Source organism: Globicephala melas, chromosome 7 (assembly GCF_963455315.2).
Source record: "Globicephala melas chromosome 7, mGloMel1.2, whole genome shotgun sequence".
Taxonomy (NCBI): Eukaryota; Metazoa; Chordata; class Mammalia; order Artiodactyla; family Delphinidae; genus Globicephala; species Globicephala melas.
Genome location: NC_083320.1, coordinates 15,354,659 through 15,376,733, shown reverse-complemented (window position 1 = coordinate 15,376,733; position 22,075 = coordinate 15,354,659). Strand labels below are relative to the sequence as shown.

The 22,075-nt window shown below is 41.2% G+C and overlaps 1 protein-coding gene across 2 annotated transcripts in view; it reads right to left on the bottom strand.

Annotated features, from left to right (window-relative positions):
* Nucleotides 1-14,785, bottom strand: part of FARSB (phenylalanyl-tRNA synthetase subunit beta) — a 66,962-nt gene extending 52,177 nt beyond the window's left edge. Inside the window, exons 1-5 of one of the 2 annotated variants that reach the window (XM_030836532.3) lie at nt 14,690-14,785; nt 8,552-8,607; nt 5,126-5,280; nt 3,125-3,194; nt 2,424-2,539 (exon numbers count right to left, since the gene is read on the bottom strand). In XM_030836532.3, coding sequence (XP_030692392.1) covers nt 2,424-2,539; nt 3,125-3,194; nt 5,126-5,280; nt 8,552-8,607; nt 14,690-14,747 — 455 coding nt within the window. In that variant the 5' untranslated portion in view covers nt 14,748-14,785. The remainder of the gene's footprint in view (nt 1-2,423; nt 2,540-3,124; nt 3,195-5,125; nt 5,281-8,551; nt 8,608-14,689) is intronic. The other variant, XM_030836615.3, reaches the window with a different exon arrangement.
* Nucleotides 14,786-22,075: the final 7,290 nt, after the last annotated feature.

Sequence of the window (22,075 nt, the reverse complement as noted above, 5' to 3'; positions counted from 1 at the left end):
GGAGGTCAGGCTATGAAGGGCAGATGACAAACAGAAAACAGATAAGGTGAGCCCTACGACAGTCCAGCTGACTGCCTGGAAGGGTTTCAAGCCACAGGGCAGGAAACGGGGTCTGGCTAGAGCCCAGTGGACTCCCTAAGTTGAGGAGACACAGCTGAGAGTCTAGGGAGATCACGACGGCCAGAGTTTACTGCACAGAGTACTGGGGAGGACAGAGCTACTCAGACAGAGAACTCTGATATCTGCAGAGGGGCCCCCTCAAGAATTCAGCTGAGTATTAATCAGTGTGTGCATGTGAGGAAACCAGCCAAGGCCAGGGAAAGAACCGTCCAAGGCAACAGTGCTCACACAGACTGAGAACCTCACTCTTCATATGGCAATGGATATATAGGAACAAAGTCTTGCCTCAGTAGTAAGGACTAACTAGCCCTAGACAGAACACTGCATGATCAATGAAAACAGAAAAATAGAGGAAAAAAGCAGAGAAAAGTCAATGAAAGCAAAAGTTGGTTCTCTGAAAACTGATACACAATGATACTCACTGAAGTAACTGATGTGTACACTGATCTCTAGCTACACTGATCAAGGGGAAAAAAGAGAGAAGACAGGAATGAAAGAGGTGATACTGATACAGATACTACAGATATTAAAGGATAATAAGGGAAGATCATAAACAACTTTTATGCCAGTAAATTTTGTAATTTAAATGAAATAAATATATCTCTTGAAAAACGCAAATTAGGATTTACTGACTCTGGCACACCAGAGTATTAGGATGTGATTTATTCTCCCTTTAGAAAAAGCTCATGATTTCCAGAGATACTGTATAAAACAGAGCTTAAAGTAGAATTAAGGAAATGCTTTCCAATATAAATAAAAATTAGATTCTTCAAATGACCAGAACAGATAACTGGGCTCAAGCACGTCCTAGCTATATCAGTGCTTGTCAGAAATCCTCTATCTTGTCCTATATTTTGAAACTATATTTAAATTCTTATTGTTTTGCTCAAGAATAATAATAAGAATTAAGAATAATAAGATTCTTATTATTCTTAAGAATTAATAAGAATAATAATATCTCAAGAATATTAATATCTCAAGAATAATAATATCTGCAAGATGACAAATAGATTATTTTTATAAAAGAACTTGGAATAAATGTTATTCAGAATCTGAGAAAAAGTTTCTTCTACGATGTATGCAAAAATGTTTCAAGAAAAAGAAACCTCGTGAGCTTAACCACAGGTATTTTATTTTTTTAATATTTTTCACACCAGAAGAAAACGCCCAAGGTCCCCCCAACCCTGTCTCTAGACCACCCTTACACAAAAGCCTCTTCTAGTTTCCACAGTTTACCAAATTGCAACTACTGCAATTATTAAAATATAAAAATTATTTTTTTCCATTTTTACTCAAGACTTATATAACTGTTAATCATATCTTTGACTAGCATGAGATAACTTACGTTTATATATTTTAGTACCAACACAAAAAAAACTTGGTATGTTAGCTAAAGGCTGACATTTCTTATCATCAGTAAATATATATTTTCTATTAGGATTTTTGAAATACTGAAATTAGCTCAAGGACTCCCATTGTTACCTTCCTCGACCTTTAGGAGTTCAGCAATTATATAGGTTTGAAGATCGCCACACTAAAGGGAGCTGTATGGGAAATGATGTGTAGCAATGCCAACGACAGAATAAGAAAATTCAGTTATGTAAAAGTCTCAAGTTTCACCTGTCAATTTATAATTATATTCACTCAAAAAATGAGATCACGGCTTCCCTAGTGGTGCAGTGGTTGAGAGTCCGCTTGCCGACGCAGGGGACACGGGTTCGTGCCCTGGGCCGGGAAGATCCCACATGCCGCGGAGCAGCTGGGCCCATGAGCCATGGCCGCTGAGCCTGCGCGTCTGGAGCCTGTGCTCCGCAACAGGAGAGGCCACAGCAGTGAGAGGCCCGCGTGTGGCAAAAAAAAAAAAATGAGATCAAGTCAAAAACTTTTGTCTATTTTTAAAATAAGTCATACTTCAAATTACCATGGTTTAATATTTAGTAGTATAATCCACTGTTAATGATTTGAACCAAAAAACAAAAACCAAGGAAATGTCTAGGACTAGATATTTCTTCTCTGTATAGTACTCAAAATATATCTCTTATTTCTCCATGGATACACTATCTATAAGCAGTAACAAAGAGCTGTTTGGTGAAATTTAAACTTATTTAAATTTAGTTAACTTTAAACTCTTGTTACTCCCACATATGATTAATTTAGAAATGCTGTGAAAAAAGTCTACAGTGGAGGAAGAAAGAAAAGAGCAGGGGAAAGAGGAAGAGAAAAGGGAAGGGGAGGGAAGGAGGAGGGAGAGGAAGGAGGAAGGAGAGCAGGAGGCAAGGAAGAAAGAAGAGGCGACCACAAACCTGCAAATGTTCTGATGTAACTTCTCCTGAAGTTCAATGAAGCTTTCATATCGATCTTTAGTAAACTTTATGTTTCGGAGAACTGCTGCAACAGCATACGGGCGTATTTTAGCTGTCTGAAATTCGTTATATCATTAGAGATGGTAAATATTAAGGCTTTTCTTTGTAATATCATCTTGTAATAGAAAGTTAGCTGTCACAAATTTTCATTCAAACAAGTGTACATTCATTCATTCAGTCAACAGTAAGATATAGTGGTGATAAGAGACAAAGTCACTGTCCTCATGCAATTTACATTTCAGCAAGACCTCTGAAAATTTACTGAATTACTGAGAAAAAAGTTAACCCTTAAGTAGTTTGCTCGTAGTTAATATTTCTACCAAAATAGTCTTTCCCCAAAAGATTTTTTCTACATTTTATTAATATCCACAATTTAAACAATTATATCTCAAATGTATTTTAGGCAAACATTTGGATGTTATTTTCCAAAATTATTCATGGAAAACAAATGCTGTGTTCCCTTTCACTTCTTGGTAAAAAACTAAATGACAATTTTTAAGAGCTAGAGGCTAAATACACATCCATTTTAGCAAGTGATCAAAGAAAACTACATTTAGCAGAAGGGTCACCTTTGTCCCACCTTATAGAGATATACACAAAGAGAAGTTTTTAAAAGAAAAATAAGAATGGATCATTATTACCTCTTCTGTGATGATCAATTTCTGGATTTCTCCATTAGGCATTACCCGTTTATACATTGGAGCCTTTATCCTAAAATATTAAAACAAACTTTCTCATTATTAACCAAAACATTCGATAAACTAATTTATTCTGTGTATAGAAAGTATACAAAATGAACAGAACTAGGACAATGGGTTAAAGTTACAGAAAGTCAAATTTGGGCTGAGTATTAAAAAAAAAACCTAATAAACTTTCTAACATTTCTAGATGTCTAAAAATGGGCTAGGGGTTTCCCTGGTGGCGCAGTGGTTAAGAATCTGCCTGCCAGTGCAGGGGACATGGGTTCGAGCCCTGGTCCGGGAGGATCCCAAGTGCTGCGGAGCACCTAAGCCCGTGTGCCACAACTACTGAGCCTGCGCTCTAGAGCCCGTGAGCCACAACTACTGAGCCCGCATGCCTCGAGCCCGTGCTCCGCAACAAGAGAAACCACCGCGATGAGAAGCCCACGCACCACAACGAAGAGCAGCCCCTGCTCACGGCAAGTAGAGAAAGCCCGTGCGCAGCATGGGTAATAAATAAATAACATAAATCTGTTAAAAAAAATAAAACAAAAATGGGCTAGGATGCCTCGTGGTAATGCGTGTCCTATCACTGGAGTCTCGGCAGAGGCTAGAAAACCTTTAACTAAGCGACTGTATAGGGGGCATTTAAACATCAGCTGAGGGGCTGGATTAAATCACCTGGAAGTTTTATTCCAACCGTGAGAGTTTGAGCTTCTAAGAAAAACAGGGCTTATAACAAATACAGATGGCCTGGTCCCATCTGGACCTAACGAATCAGGATATTCAAGGGAAAGGCCTGGTAAACAGTACATTCTGAAGGCAGAGTCCAGGTGACTGTTATCATCAGAAGTGGGTGGGAACTACTGTTTTAAGTCAGTGCTTTTCAAACCTCAACATGCCTACAATCAACTGGGGAATTTGTTAAACCACATATTCTGATTCAATAGGTCTTGGGTAGAAGCTGAAATTCTGCAGTTCTAACAAGCTCCCAGGTGTTACAGATGATGCTGGCCCATGGACCACACTTTGAGTAACAAAGGTTTTAAGTCACTTTCCTAATTCAGTCTCATCATAAAAATCATATGAGGTGCCTATTAAAAACAGAAATACATATGGACAGGTTTGGGAAACACACTGTAAGGGCTAATCCCTGACCCTAAAATATAAACATCTGATTGTCATGCAGAGAAGCACCTGGGTCAACCCCCAAATTTTCACCACATTAACCAAATGCCTAATTATCATCCTTTCACCAGCACCCATCACTCATCCGAAGGCCTCACAGTTGCAGAGTCTAGCCCATCAGCCTGAGGCTCTTACTCTTTTGCGACTGACTAGATAATGAGTAAGTAATCAAAACCAAAAATAATTATTTTTGATAGCTTTACTGTTTCACCTCTTTTTCACTTCATACATTCATCATTTTCTATATGCATTACATGAAGAGCTGGAAGAGGACTTAAAAATATTCTTCATTATAAATTAGGAGACTGAAACTAGAAAAGTCAATTAACTTGCCCACAGCCAACGTAAGATCTTCAGTTTTCCACTTAGGAGGCTCCATTCCCAAGCTTCCTCAGAATTCTTAAGAAAACAGCATATAGTTGTGCCACCTCTACTTTTCTCCCAGCCTTTAACAAACCCAACAAACTTTCTACTCAAGTTGGATTACTAAAGAACTCACATGAACCCATTAAAAAGTTTTTTAAGATGCCATAAAATCATTAACCACTCCAGCTTTAAAATACACTCCCAAAATGAAAGGCTATGACTCAATATTCAGGCAAATTTTCAAACGGCTACAATCTAAAGGCTCCAATCATCCCTCTGTGCAGACCCAAAGCTGTGTACCTGTCCAACAAGTTTTTTTCTAGAAACTTAAACAGGGTTGCTGATAATGAGAGGCAAAGAAAAAAGAAAGCCAACTTAGTCAGGTATTAAATGAACATATTCCCTTACCTTTCTTTGAAGACCTGAAGTCCTCGAACCAATCCTTCCAGACACAGGAGATCATATCTATTGGCAGGAACATCAATTTTGTAGAGAACAACATCAGAGGCCCCCTGTGCCTTTTCATTACCTTGTTCCTTACTTATAATTTCCTTCTCAGATGTCTAAAACAAACCCAAAAGTTAAAATAAAACTAAATAAATCCAAATTCTTTTGAAAAAGTAGCCCTATAAAGTAGTAACTGCATTATTCGTGTTCTTTCCAGAGCAGCAGAAATCCATCTAAAACAAGGAGTGGGCCAATCATGCCTGCCGCCTATTATTGTAAATAAAGTGTTACTGAAACATAGCCAAGCCTATTCACTTACATTTTACCTATTGTTATCTACAAACTGCAACAGCTGAATTGTGACAGAGACTATACAGCCTTCGAAAGCTTGCTATCTGGCAGAAGAAGTTTGCCCATCCTTAATCTAAACAGAAAATGAAAACACCAAAAAGAACACAGGTCAATAACAACAAAAGTGTCAGTGAGACAAAGTACAGAGAATTCACCAAATAAAAGCTATGTTGGGAATTGCCTGGAGGTCCAGTGGTTAGGACTCTGCGCTTTCACTGCCGAGGGCCTGGGTTCGATCCCTGGTCGGGAAACTAAGATCCCACAAGCCACAGCTCGCGGCCAAACAAAAAAAAAGAAAAAAAGATTAAAGATATGCAACTTTTTATAAGATAATGACTCTAAAAAGCTAAATCCTATGGGCACCCAAGCCTACAAACAACAGGAGAATGAGAGTAATACTATAAAAACAAGAAAAAACATTTGAAGAGGGGACCTCCCTGGTGGTCCAGTGGCTAAGACTCCATGCTCCCAATGCAGGGGGCCCAGGTTCGATTCCTGCACAGGGAACTAGATCCCTCATGTCACAACTAAAGATTCCACATGCCGCAACTAAGACCATCAGTGCAGCCAAATAAATAAATGAATATTAAAAAAAAAAAAAATTTGAAGAGATTATCAGAAGCTTGGTGTAAATTAGAAGGGATTATAGGTATGATGGGAAGCAATCTAATGACAGTAAAACCAATCTACAGAGCAGCAAGAATGAAAGCAAACAAGAGGAAAAAGAGAGAAAAATACCACTAGAATAATTTTTAATGCAGTGGCAAAAAGCTTAGACTATCTCAATAACCACGCTACAGATTTTCTTAAAAACAACCATTGCCAAGAAGTTAAATTCTGCTCTCTCTGTTTACTCCAGCAGGGAACTGTATGTATACTGAAGAAATTTTCAATCAAAATGCTTAAAAGCCATATTCCAACTGTTAATGTTACCCACTAATTATCTGGAATCCCCACTTAACTGGAACTCCTGCTATTTTTACCACCAACAACCTGCTAAAATAACTGATGAATTCCTATCAAAATAAGTGATAATTTTTGTTTTACATGATGCTCTCCCTCTCCCACTGCCAAAATATAAGCAGTTCAAGTTATTGCCCAAAGAATTATAGTCTACACTTGCACAGCATGCAGAAGAATTCACTTCCTGTCGATAAGCACTACGTGCCCGAGCCACACCTGAGGAATCACAGAGTCCATATGATGCTGGGACTGCGCAGGGCTCACGGCGCTCATTGACTATGGGCTCCAAGGGACACCTCCACTGGCCATCTCAAACTCAGGAGGTAAATTTTTTAAATTAGGGAAAATTTAAAAATAAAAAAAGAAGAGGACAAAGAGGAGGAAGAGGAGGGAGCAGGAGAGGAGAAAAGAAATGCGGGGATGGGGGAGGATATGAGAAGAGGCAGGAGGAGAAATCAGAATTTAAACAGAGTTCAATTAAAGGGGGCAATAAAACTGCTAACATTTTAGTGAAGAAAGAGAAGTCACCTCATGCGGGTGCTGGATTTCAGGGGGAACCCATATAAAGAAGGGAAGAAAATGTGGTAACTTGAGAAAAGAGGGCATCCAAACAAAAAAATGGCCTAATTCCTTTACAAAAAAGACACAGCTGCCTAAGCCTTCTTCCATTTTCAGTACCTCAGTTCATACAAAGATCATATGTGGGGCTTCCCTGGTGGCACAGTGGTTGAGGGTCCGCCTGCCGATGCAGGAGACACGGGTTCGTGCCCCGGTCTGGGAAGATCCCACGTGCCACGGAGCGCCTGGGCCCATGAGCCACGGCCGCTGAGCCTGCGCATCCAGAGCCTGTGCTCCACGACAGGAGAGGCCACGACAGTAAGAGGCCCGCGTACAGCAAAAAAAAAAAAAAAAAAAAGATCATATGTGAAGACTGGGTTTCTCAATGCTAACAAAAATGTTATGGCAATCAATGACTACAGAAATTTCAGAGCCTGAGGGATCTATAGGGATCATACAATGCAAACCTCTTATTTCACAGATGAAAAGGAGGCCCAGAGAGGCAATGTAATTGTCCATCGTTCCACAGCTAGTAAGTGTGGGAGTTCGAACTATTCCTCCATTTTTCTGATATCCAGTACAATGCTCTTAGATATCACAAAGCCTCAAGCATAATTTTGAGTTCTAATAAAATTAATAACAATTTAATATAAACTACAGAGATCTCAGCTGACTTCTTAAGCATATGGATGCTCACTAATATAAAAAAAACTTTCTGCAACATTAGTTAAGAAGCAACAGGAAACACAAGGCAGAACAATATAGGTTTTTGTCAGTCTGAGGTTTTTTTAAACCTTATTGTGTTATAAAACACTGAACAGATCAAGAAGGCTTGGGGTAAAAAATAATACTAATTACCAGAGACATATTAAATTATCTTTTTAGTTACAAGTAAAGTGTCTCTAGTACATTATCATTATTAATAATATATTTGGTAAATAAAGCTATTTTTTCAACATTTTAATCATTATATAATCAAAAGACCAGGAAAATGTTTCAAAATCATTTTTACAAGCAATTCTTCAAAAAGTAGGAGATCATTTTACAAGATCAATGTATAGAGTAATAAATGAAGAATGAATTAACGCTGGTTAAGTAGGCACGGAGGAAGGTGGGGTGGGACACAGAGGAAGTGAAGGAGGGGGAGCCAGAGGCCAAGGACACAGCAGCTCCGGCTGAAGCAAAGTTCCCACTGCTTGTGGACCCCTTCCATCCGGTTATCTGCAAATGGTACCTCACTGCCCGGGAGACTGCTTCTATTCTGGGGTTACCTGAGAGGGTCTATCCACCTCCACAGCTCTAGCCTGATGACTTGAGGGTACTGTATCAGAATAAGGCATGAACCCCTTTTGAGATTTTACACAAAGTAACACTCTTAGAACCAGAGCTTAGCCCCTTAACACAGAAAGCACCACGACCCACAAATGTTCCATTTGGTCTAACCGTAAGGTAACAAAGATAAAATATAATGAACTTATACACAGAATATTAGAGAAATAAATATCCAATACATACAATTTCATCAAGTTCCAGACCAAATTCAAAACATAGTTCATCAAATTCTTCGTCAGCTAGGAAAAAAAAAAAGAGATTGCTAATTTTAATCTGTTCAGTACAAATGAAAATAGCATAGAAACTGCATTTTTTTAATCATCTTATACCAAGCATACTAAATATCAGGCATCAGATATCTCCATTTAAAAACAAAAAAAGCCTGACCAAAAAACATTTTTTAAGAAAACCAAAACTATTTTAAAAAGGGCTGATTCATCTAATATCAGCTACAGAATTAGCTTACCTGCACTAGGGAGTTTACACTTACTTGGAAGAAAAAAACTTGCTAAGCAGGGAGCCAATGTAAAGTAGGCTCCAAATCACAGATCCAACATAAAGGAATAACGTCATATAAATCCTATCATTTAAAATTCTCTGAGGTGGCCTGACAGTTGGCTTTGGAGCCAGATCCATCCAAGTTCGAATTCTGACTGTTCCACTTACCAGTGGAGAGCTTGGCACTTCATGTAAACTTTCTGATTCCTATGCCTCATCCATAAAGTAGCATTTTACAGCCCCTTATTTGTAGCATGCAACTGTTGGAAAGACTTAAATGAGTTCATGCAGATAATGGGCCCAGCATAGTGCCCTGAAATATAGTAGGTCTGCAACAATTAATAGTTCTCTTCCTTACTTTAAAGTTATATCCTACTTTGCTTTGCCACCTGATACAGCATTGTCAGGGTTTCCTTGTTACCAAAAACTGAACACAAACCATCATTACTAGTATATTCTAGTAAGAAGCTGATCTTAAGATTCCTGTTCCTGACATTAAACTTCAATTTAACAAACATTTATTGAGCACCTACTATGTGTCGGCACTGTACTAGGTGCCAGGGCTACAGAGATAAATAAAATACAATTCTTGCCTTAACTACTCTAGTAAACCAGATGTGTAAATACAGTTATGGTAAGTGCAAGGTACTGAGTTGGCACACAGAAAGCAATCAACTCCACTGACAGTCAGTGAAGGCTTCACAGAAAGGATGAATTTATTAGGCAGGGACTGTGGGGAATGAGACAACCGCATGGCAAATTTGGGACGTTCCATATGAATGAAGCGTGAGGTTCATGTCAGGAAGAGATATGATGAAAAAAGGAGAAAGAAGTCAGCTAATTAGGGCAGGAAATAACAGAGGCCCCCATGACCCCTGCCTCCTGGTACTCACACCGTTCACGTCTCAAACAACCACAAGAGTGAGCGGGGAAGCAAACTCCAGCTCAACCAAGCCGTGAGATGACTGCAGGCCCAGCTGACACGACAGCTTGACTGCAACCTGGAGGAAGACCCAGAGCCAGATCACCCAGCTATGCCACTCCTCCCTCAACTCCTCTCTCAGAAACTGTGTGCAATGATAAAGGCTTGCTGTTTTACCCTAAGTACTGGAGTAATTTGTTATGCAGCAACAGATAACTAACACAGACGTCAGTCCCTGGACGTAGAGTGCTGCCATAACAAAACACGGGAAAACATGGGGAAGGCTTTGGAATCAGGAGGAGGTGGGCTTTGAGAGTGTAAATGAAAACCTAAAGCGCCTTGACAAAGCTGTTAACAGAAGCCTCAGTCTCTGATAAGGATGCAGGTGAGGATATGAAGGAAAGTGAGGAAGTGTTACTGGAAACTGACAGAAGGGGTATCCTTTTTATGTAGAGGCAAAGTTTAGCAACACTGTTGCCTACAGTTATGGGGACTGGGGAAAAGGTACCTACTCAACCAGGTGACTTAACTAACGTTTCCAACCAGTGCTGAAAGTGTCGCCTGGTTTAGACCGTGAGAGAACAGATAAACTAAAGGAAAGACTATTAAACAAAAAGGAGCCAGGACCTAATGGTTTTAAGAATCCTCAGCCTCCCCAGATGTAAAAAAAAAAATGCTAAGAAATGGTTCTGAAGAACCTAGGGGGAGGACAGGAATAAAGAGGCAGATGTAGGTAATGGACTTGAGGATATGGTGGGGGGGAAGGGTAAGCTGGGACAAAGTGAGAGAGTGGCATGGACATATATACACTACCAAATGTAAAATAGATAGCTAGCGGGAAGCAGCCGCATAGCACAGGGAGATCAGCTTGGTGCTTTGTGACCACCTAGAGGGGTGGGATAGGGAGGGTGGGAGGGAGGCTCAAGAGGGAGGGGATATGGGGATACATGTATACGTATAGCTGATTCACTGTGTTATAAAGCAGAAACCAACACACCATTCTAAAGCAATTATACTCCAATAAAGATGTTAAAAAAAAATGACTTCTGATCAAAGAGCAAATCCAGAGCATTTCCAGGGAAACGTGGTCGAAAGATGAATCAAGGACATGATTGTAAAATCTTAAGACGCAGTAAAATCAAAGGCACTATTCATTCAGACAAAAGGCGCTACATATAAAGAAAATAAGGGCGTGCCTCACAAATTTATTCGGTCACACAGCTGAGCTTAAATAAGAGCCCTGTATCAGCAGAAGCCCAAAGTACAAAACAGCTTATTTCAGAGATCTGTGGGCGGTGTGTCTTTTGACTAATGAAGTGGAAACCAGCAAAACTGACCAAAGACCCAGAAAGTTTAACAACAACAACAAAAAACATATGCAGAAACATGGCAAGCTGGAGCTGAAAGGGACAGAGACGGGACAAAATGAAGTCTTTGAGCCCCCAAAATTCTATCAGTGGAAAGTAGACCAAGAAAACTAATGAGCTGTAAAGCACGTGCTTTCTTTCACCAAAAAATAAAATAATGAGGATCACCCAGAGAGTGGAACCAAGAGCCTAGAAATTAGGGCAGAACCATGGACAGTGATCCCAGGCCTGGAGATCTGACCAAAACATGCAACACTTGCCAGCTCGGCTTCAGAACTGCCATAGACTAGTAACTCCTTCGGGTCTCCCATCTTCCCCATTCGAAGAAGAATGTCCTATGCCTGTGCCACCACTGTATGTTAGGTGCAGGTGGGGCAGATAACCTGTCTCTTTAGTCTCTCAGGCCAAGAGTAATTCTACTCAATCAGCTCTACTTAAGGAACTACACCCGAAGAGCCCCATCCACAACTGGACCCGATTTAGCTGATGAGACTCTGGTTTCTGAGCTGCTTCTGTAATGGGATGACACTTCCGGGGGCCTTGGGAGGGCGTGTATGTGGCATGTGGGAGGAACATGAATCACTGGGGGCCAGGGGGCAGACTGCAGTAGTCAGTCCCCAAGATGGCCTCCAAGAACACCTGCCTCCTGGTGTTCACACCTTTGTAGTCTCCACCCACACGGTGCCAGAGTTGGTCTGTGTGACCTAGAGAATACGGCAAGGGATGGTGTATCCCTTACGAGATTTAGTAAAAACTGTGGCTTCTATCTTGAACACTCTCTCAACTACCTGCTCTCTTGGACCTCTCACTCTGGGACAAACAAGCCGCCATGTTGCAAGCAGTCCTATGGAGAGGTCCAGGTGGGAGGCACTGAAATCCCTGACCAAAACTCAGCAAGGAACTCAAGCCTGCCAACAAGCACTTGAGTGAACCTGGAATTGGACTCTCCAGCCCCAGTTAGGCCTTGAGATGACTAGAGTCCTGACACTTTTACTACAACCAGGTGAGAGGCAGAACCACCCAGCTAAGCCACTTCCCAATCCTTGGGCCTCAGAAACATATAACAAATGACTGTTGTTTTAAGCTGCTAAATTTGGGGGTAATTAATTATGCAGTAATACATAACTAAATGGTTACTTAACAAATCGTGCAGAATCATTAAAATACACTGAATCCTCTACTGAGTCCTAATTATCATACAATTTGTTTTATTCCTTTCAGCTGTATTTCATGCACTTAGACGAATCAACAATGAAATCGTGATCAATGATTCCCTCTAACAAAATGACACACCTAAGTAACTATATCTTCAAGGTTCATGATATACACAGGTGGCTCTGGCCGCATTGCCAGCAATTACACCAAGGCAGAACAGGGCCAGAATTGAAGAACAGTGAAAACAAACCAGTTAACAAAAAAACGAGTGGCAAGAGGAAACATCTGAGTAGAAAGGCAATAAAAAAGGTAGACTAAGGAGACAAAACTGCCCCAGAGGAGCAAAATGAACAGAATCAAAGCAGCCTGAAAAATATCCTTTGCTTATCTTTGATAAGCAAGTAAGTGGTGAAAGGCAATGACTGATGAAACAATGGAATTTAGGACAGACAAAAAGAAAGCCCTAGAGGGACTGAAAACAAAAGAGGGAATGGGGATAGAAAAGAGGGAATGAGACGTTACCTGAAAACAAGGAAAAAAGAGGAAGACAGAAAAGGGGGGAGGGGGTAAGAAACAAGGCGGATCCACACCGCTTGCAAACGGGATGCTTCGCCAAACATGTTTTTCCAACTTTGACCTCAACCTAATTTACATTTAAAAGATTTCAAGAAAGAACATGTGAAATATAAACTAATGATAAGTATTATCTCTGACCCATCTGAAGTACACCTCAACATCAATCTTCCTGACTGAAATTTTAATGAGTCAGTAGTGCACAGATAATTATGGGTAATCAAGCTTACCTGATCTCTCTCAATATGGAAAAGGGGAAAAGGCATCTAGAGAATATATTAAAACATCAGATGACAGTAAACAGGTTATAAATCATCCTTTTTTAAAATCTGACTTATTTCTTACTTTCCCAGATATGGATACACAGGTGGGAACTGATCACAGATGTACTGAACAAATTTTTGCTACACACCATCTTGTGTAATTCAGGTATATCATACACAATTAGTGAGAATATGGTTTAGAAGGATGGATAAGAAATATAAAAAAGCATAGTATGAAATAAAAAGTATAGGGAATCAGAGCCCTGTTTAGAGGACAAGAGTATTACCTCTATTTTCAGGGACTTAGGGCAGAACCCTAGGGAGAATAACACTTTAAGAATACAACTGACCCTTGAACAAGGCAGGGATCAGGGGTTCCCAGCCCTCCACCAAGTCCATAATCTCTGTAACTTACAGTTGGCCCTCCTGGGTTCCGCATGGGAGGATTCAACAACCATGGATTATGCAGTACCTTAGTATTTACTGTTGAAAATAATTCCTTCTATAAATGGACCCACCCAGTTCAAACCTGGATTGTTCAAGGGTCAACTGCACATAGTATCTAAAAATGCACCTTAAGAAACGTTTTAAAAAGCTAATTTTATTTTCACAGTAATATCTTACTGTAGGAAGCAGTATCTGTTAAACCTACTAGGCCTTTGTTATATTGAGCCCTAAAACCAAAAACAGCTCTCACAAACCAATTATCACTGCTGTCACACAAGCTGATGATATGGGACATGGCAGATGTCACTTCAACTGCTACATGTATAGGGTAACTGATAATCGTACTTAATATTTCTCCCTTTTTTTTTTAATGGTAGTGTTTTTAAAACTGAAGAGATGAAGCGTAGCCTGAAGACTAAGCCCACCAAGTAAAGACTCCTTGTCACTCTGGGCTCAGCCCACGTTACCACCCTATCTAATGCTGTTCTTAGCACAATATCTTTTTTGTTTCCCTGCTAGCACTTAACATTATCCGAAATCATCTTATTAATATGCTGGTTTTATTATCTGCCTGCTTCATCAGAATGTGAACGTGGACCTTATGTACCCTGTGCACCGCTGTGTTCCCAAAGTACTTAGAACAGTGCCTGGCACATAACAGGCGCTCAGTAAACGTAAATAAAACTAGGAAAGAAGGCCGCCGCCCCCCCACACACACCCTGTTGCTCACAAATGGAGTTCCCACAGCGCTCTTCTTATTGCACTTAATGAACTACACTCGGGAGGCAACCCGGAGCTTCATTCCTGTTCTATCCCCTGGCATCAGACACGGAGCAGGCGCTCGATATCGCTGAATGAATGACACAGCGAGCCCAGCACGTGCCGGTGATGCAACGGCACCCGCGGAGACACCGGTTCCCAGAGGCTACATCGGCCCAGCAGGGCCGCCGGGGACTCTATGCCCTCTCTATCCAGAACTCGAACGCCCAAGGCCAAAACCTGCGGGGCAGCATGAACGTTGCCACGATGCCTTTTTGCAGGGGGTCCCAGCCTCTGAGGAGGGGCGCAGAGCCCAGGCTGTGGGACGTGTACTCACTGTAGGTCCGGCCCAGAGCTCGGAAGAGCAAATCGCGCTTCAGGCTGACAGTCGGCATGGCGAGTCCGGCCCACTGCGCCTGCGCGGCGAGCTGGCCTCGGCGCGGCGAGCTGGCGGGGGCTTGGCGACCGAGGTGTGTAGGACCCGGCCCCTTTGGTCGGGCTGTCTTGAGTAGCGCCAGTCTTCTTCCAAAAGCTCCGCCTCTCTTTTCTCACCTGAAAGCAGGTAAATTGCCACCACTAACCTCAGTAAATCTAGTTTCGTTGGGTGAATAAATTAGAGGCTGAAAAGGGAGACAGACTCGGATAAAATGGGCTAGGATTTGATGGGCAATAAAATGAACAGCCCGCGAAAGCCCTCACGCCTCCAACACACTACGGACGGAGGACGCCAAGCTAGGGGGGCGGGGCGAGGGGAGAGTGCGTATGGGGACGGGACCTCGTGGTGGAGAACAATCCACCTGGGAGGGGGCGAGCCTGTGAGTAGGCGGGGTCTGAGGCGGCCTGGAGAGAAGGATGTGCAAAACCAAGTAGTGGGAGCGAGAGAAACTGTTAGTAGATCTGCTTTTATCTCATTCCTCGATCTCCTACACCCTGCTACGTGTTACAACTGTGCTTTTTTGAACCTTACAGCAGCACCATTAGGGAGGCTTCCTTAGAAACGTCTTTTTAAAAGAGGAAACAGACTGACATTTACTCGTTGTTCTGTACGGGCAGATGCTGGGCTCAATCCTCTGCCAGCCTTAGCAGATCTCCTTCTAACAACCCTCAGTGTAATAGGCAGCATAACAACCCACAAATATATCAAGCCCTAATCCCCAGAACCTGTAAATGTTGCCTTAAATGGAAACAGTCTTTTCAGATTAAGTTAAAGATTTCCAGATGGAGCGACTCTTCTGGATTATCAAAATGGGCCACTAATATGTATAAAATGGATAACTAATAAGAACCTGCTGTATAAAATAAATAAAATTCAAAAAAATAAATAAAATGTAAAAAAATAAAATAAAACTACCAATTCAAAAAAAAAGGGGGGGCTAAATGCAATCACATGTATCTTTATAAGAGGAAGTTAGAGGGAGATTTGAGGAAAACAGAAGAGGGAAGGCAGTGTAACCACTGGAGCAGAGATTGGAGTGATGCAGCCACAAACCAAGGAATGCCATCAACCACCAGGAACTGCAGAGGCAAGGAAGTATTCTCTCCTAGCCTTCTAGAGCAGTCCTGTCGTGTCTCTGGATACACTGACCTGAGCTCAGTGAAACTGATTTTGGACTTCTGACCCCAGGAGCTGTGAGAGAATAAATTTCTTTGTTTTAAGCCACCAAGTTCGTGGAAATGTTACAGCAGCCATGGGAGACTAATACACCAGGATAGGTGCTACCATTATTCTCAGTTTACAAATGGTAAAACTGAGGCCCACTCTGAGTCACCCAACTCAGAAGGCAGAGCTGACACAGTTCCATGAGGGAGCGTTGCCCTTATCCTCTCTATACTGTACAGTAAGGGCCCCAAGGCCATTCAGGTGAGGGGACATAAGCTGGGAGGGATTTAGGTCTCTCTGACTGCCATTCAAGCAGTTTTTTACTATATTAACTTCCCTCTATAGCTGCAGGCAATCCCTCCCCAGTATGCAACATAATAGCCTGGCAGAGGCCACGTCAATGGCAAATATCTCCAATGCCAAATAAAATTCTCTGCTCTCAAACTGGTACTCAGTGAAAAATGAATCAATGAATAAAGGACTTCCTGAATTATTGCATGCTGACCTTCTCTCCTTTGGGCACCCCAAGATGTTCTGTGGCCTTTAACCTCAGTTTCCTTACCTGTAAAGTAGAGATGATAATAATGTACATCTTAGAGAATTATTGTAAGGATTAGAAATAATACTCATAAATGACAATCATAGTTCTTGTGTCTTAAGTCCTGGAAATTGGGCATTGTCATTATTGTTATCTTCCTAGTCAGTTTCTTGCTATTCTCAGACTACCCAGAGGCATTCTGTTCCCATCTCCCAAGTGCCACAACTGACCCATCCTGCTTTTTATCCTTGCTCACGCACAGGTACCCTGTGCCTTCTCTATGACTAGCTAAACTGTTAGGATAATCTAATGGAAAAGGGAAAACTAGGCCACAAGTACTCATCACAAATGGCATTGGCTGACAGATAAGGAAGGTATTTGGAAAATGTTGAAATAGTATATCACAAAATGTAGATACGTGCTTCTCTTGTCTAATTTTAGAGCCAGACTGAGAGCAGGAATGAGATGGCAGCATTTCCTAGAACTGAAAGACGGGCTGGCCAATAAACATGAAAAAAGCTCTCCATACATTAGAAATTAGGAAGATGCAAATTAAAATTATAATGAAATACATTTTTATACCCACCAGATTGGTAAAAATGTGAAAGTCTGACAAAACCAGATGTTGGCAAGAACTTGGGAGTATAAATTGATACAACCAATTTGGAAAATTATGGCCTTACCTACCTAGAAAGGCAGAGCGTGTGTGTACCCTACTACCCAGCAATTAGGAACCCAGGAATACTCCCCAGAGAAACTCTTACCCATGTGCACTGGAAGACCAAATAAGAATGTTCTGTTACAATGTTCATTATAACAAAAAAGTGGAAACATCCCAATGTCTATCAATACTAAAACATGTAAACAATTATAAATTCATACAGTGAAGCACCATACAGCTATGAGATAAATGAACTACAACTGCATGTATAAACTTGGACAAAAAAATAAATAAACCACAAAAGTATATATACAGTATGGTGCGATTTATATAAAAATGAAAAATAGGATAACCTAAAGAGTATATTATTTAGGCATACATAAATAGATAGTGAAACTAAAGGAAAAGGAATGAGAAACACAAAATCTGAGACTAGTCAGTTCTAAGTGGGATAGAAGGAACGAAGCCTAGGGAGTTGAGATACCCAAAGGGTTTCAAAAATATTGGTAGTGTTCTGCTTTATCTAGTATACCTTTAAGGAAGTTAAGATGAAGATTGAGGAACAAGAGATAAATGTGGCCCTCTTTTTGCGGGGTGAAGGAGACAAATGCTTGGTGGCCTATAGCTGAGTAGAAACACAATCGGAATACTTCACATTTGATTTTGTTTTAAGTTTTTTTTTTCAGAAGGGGCATTTTTAAGAGTTTTATTTAAATTAGAGTCTAATTTATGATTGTTTTTCTTTATAGATTCTGGGTTTTATGTTATGTTGTTTTATAGGTCTTTCACCACGCGAAGTTATTATTTTTTTAAATCACATATACTTCTTAGAGGACTTGAATGGATTCTTTTTTTTCTCTCCATTTAAATCTCAGATCATTCTGAAATTTGTTTTGGTTTTGAGAGATGGTGAATTAACCAGCTTTATTTTGTTTTCAAACAGCTCTCTAGTGAGCCCAACAAAATTTATAAAATAAACTTCTTTTTCCCCAGAGATTTGAAATACCTTCTTTAGCACATATTAAATTTCCATATATATTTGGGTATATTGCTGAACTATCTATTCCATTGATAGTACAAAGCTATTTTAATTATTATAGCTTTATAATACATTTTAATATTTGAAAGTGTTCAATGCTTTTTTTCAAAAATTTCCTGACTATTCTCTCATGTTACTTTTTCTACATGAGCTTTGAATTCTGTCAAGTTCTGAAAAACATTCTTTTGATGTTTTACTAGGAATCAAATGTAATTTATGGGTTAATTTAGGAATTTTTCTATCCAAGATCTGCAGCCTCCATGCAAGTTTTTAAACACATCAGGCAGTGGTCCACCTTAGATCCAGCAGTTTCCTCTGTTACAATGTTTTTGCCCCCAGACTCCTGCAGGGCCAGCTCCAACAAGTCTTCTCAGAAAGAAGTATCCCTGACTATACTATTCATTATGGTTATTAGATATAAATGTCTTTCCCTGATAAAACATAAATGTCATAGAGCAGAGACTTTTGTGTACTAATATACGCCAAGAGCCTTAAACAGTGACTGGCACAGAGCAGACCCTAGATAAATATTTGAAGTTTTCTTTTAATGATAGGAATATCGTATATTTATATAATTAATAATATATTATTATATATTATATCTATTGTATTATCTTTTCTTTTTTTAAATAGATACTTCAATAGAAAAATATGGGCAAAGAATAGTAACAAACAATTCAACCAATAGAAACAAAAAACAAAAAGTGAGGAGGGGAGGAGAAATGCAAATTAAAACAACAGTGAAAGCAGGGATATTTTCTCCAAGGAGAGTGGCAAAGATTAAAGAAATAAATGATCTGCCCTCGTGCTGGCAAAGATTTGGAAAGCTGCCACTCATAGGCACACCTGTCAGGAATATAAACAGTAGCTTGACAATAAGAATCAAACTTTTAGATATGTATCCTCTTTGATCCTGAAATTCCACTCTTGGGATTATTCTAAGGAAGTAATCAAGGAAGTATTCTGTTTGTAATACAGAAAATTTGGAAACAACCTAAATGTACAACAATGTGGGACTTGATTAAATAAATTCTGATACCTCCATACAATAGAATACCATGCAAAATTAAAAATGATACTAAAATTTTTAACATGAAGAAATGTCTACAACATATTACATGAAAATCAGTTACTAAACAATATACTTAAAATGATTTTTTAAATGCATGTATGTATGTTAGTGTGAAAAAAACTAAAACGGCTAGTATGGTATACACCAAAGTGCTAAGTGGTTATCTTTGGGTGGTGAGATAATTTTTGTCATTGTACCTTTTGTATTTTACAGAATTGTAATTAACAGGATTATTTCTATTGTGAGGAAAAACCAATCGTGTTTGGTTCTTCTCCTTGCCTAATCAAGGAGAAGAACCAAGGTTGGTAGACAACCTCACTCTTTCATCACCACATAGGTTGTGTAGACCTGTGGGATCATGTTTGCTTTTGTCTGTAAAACATGTAACGTAACACAGAGAAAGTTTCTGAAATGATTGGGCCACTTTCCTGTAATGCTTGTGGGTTAGGCAACAGTTGAGAAAGAGATGTTGTCAGATCTGAAATTCTTCCTACATAGATCCGGAAAATACAATGCTGTGTTTGATGACATCTCACACTAGAGCAACAGATAGTGGCAGCCTGGTCCATCAACAGATGAATGGATAAAGAAGATGTGAGATTGAGATACACACACACACACACACACACACACACACACACACACAATGGAATACTACTCAGCCATTAAAGCAATGAAATTTTGCCATTTGCAACAACACAGATGAACTTGGAAGGTATTATGCTGTCAGACAAAGACTGTATATCACTTATATGTGGAATCTAAAAATTAAAACAAGTGGGTAGACCTTCAACATGGCGGGAGTAAGACATGTAGATCACATTCCTCCCCACAAATACATCAGAAATACATCTACATGTGGCACAATTACAGAACACATACTGAACGCTGGCAGAAGACCTCAGGCCTCCCAAAAGGCTAGAAACTCCCCACGTACCTGGGTAGGGCAAAAGAAAAAAGAAAATAACAGAGACAAAAGAATAGGGACGGGACTTGCACCAGTGGGAGGGAGCCGTGAAGGAGGAAAGGTTTCCACACACTAGGAGCCCCTTCGCGGACGGAGACTGCGGGTGGATGGAGACTGCGAGTGGCGGAGGGGGAAAGCTTCGGCGCCACGGAGGAGAGCACAGCCACAGGGGTGCGGAGGGCAAGGCGGAGAGATTCCCGCACAGAGGATCGCTGCCAACCGGCACTCACCAGCCCGAGAGGCTTGTCTGCGCACCCGGGGCTGGGGGTTGAGGCTCAGGCTTCAGTCAGAGCGCAGGGAGAGAACTGGGGTTGGCGGCGTGAACACAGACTGCAGGGGGTTAGTGCACCGCGGCTAGCTGGGAGGGAGTCCGGGGAAAAGTCTGGACCTGCCGAAGAGGCAAGAGACTTTGTCTTCCCTCTTTGTTTCCTGGTGCGCAAGGGGAGGGGATTAAGAGCGCAGCTTAAAGGAGCTCCAGAGACAGGCGCAGGCGCGGCTAAAAGCGCGGACGCCAGAGACGGGCCTGAGACGCTAAGGCTGCTGCTGCCGCCACCAAGAAGCCTGTGTGCGAGCACAGGTCACTCTCCACACCCCCCTTCCAGGGAGCCTGCGCAGCCCGCCACTGCCAGGGTCCTGGGATCCAGGGACAACTTCCCCGGGAGAACGCATGGCGCGCCTCAGGCTGGTGCAACGTCACGCTGGCCTCTGCCGCTGCAGGCCCGCCCCGCACTCCGTGCCCCTCCCTCCCCCCGGCCTCAGTGAGCCAGAGCCCCCGAATCAGCGGCTCCTTTAACCCCGTCCTGTCTGAGCGAAGAACGGACGCCCTCCGGTGACCTACACGCAGAGGCAGGGCCAAATCCAAAGCTGAGCCCCTGGGAGCTGTGCGAACAAAGAAGAGAAAGGGAAATCTCTCCCAGCAGCCTCAGGAGCAGCGGATTAAATCTCCACAATCAACTTGAGGTACCCTGCATCTCTGGAGTACCTGAATAGACAACAAAGCATCCCAGAACTGAGGAGGTGGACTTTGGGAGCAAAGATATATTAATTTTTTCCTTTTTCTCTTTTTGTGAGTGTGTATGTGTACGCTTCTTTGTGAGATTTTGTCTGTATAGCTTTGCTTTTTACCACTTGTCCCAGGGTCCTGTCTGTCTGGTTTTTTTGTTTTTTGTTTTGGTTTTTGGTGGTTTTGTTTTTTTGTATAGTTTGTAGCGCTTGTTATCATAGGCGGATTTGTTTGTTTTTTGGTTTGTTTGCTCTCTTCTTTCTTTTTAAATTACTTTTCAATTTTTAAAAATTTATTACATATTTTTTATTTTAATAACTTTATTTTATATTATTTTATTTTATTTATTTATTTTTTCTCCCTTTTCTTATGAGCCGTGTGGCTGACAGGGTCTTGGTGCTCCAGTCGGGTGTCAGGCCTATGCCTCTGAGGTGGAAGATCCCAGTTCAGGACATTGGTCCACCAGAGACCACCCAGCCCCACGTAATATCAAATAGCGAAAGCTTTCCCAGAGATTGCCATCTTAACACTAAGACCCAGCTCCACCCAATGACCAGCAAGCTACAGTGCTGGACACCCCATGGCAAACAACTAGCAAGACAGGAAGGAACACAACCCCACCCGTTAGCAGAGAGGCTGCCTAAAATCATAATAAGGTTATAGACACCCCAAAACACACCACCAGACGTGGTCCTACCCACCAGAAACACAAGATCCAGCCTCATCCACCAGAACACAGGCACTAGTCCTCTCCACCAGGAAGCCTACACAACCCACTGAACCAACCTTAGCCACTAGGGGCAGACACCAACAACAACGGGAACTACGAACCTGCAGCCTGCG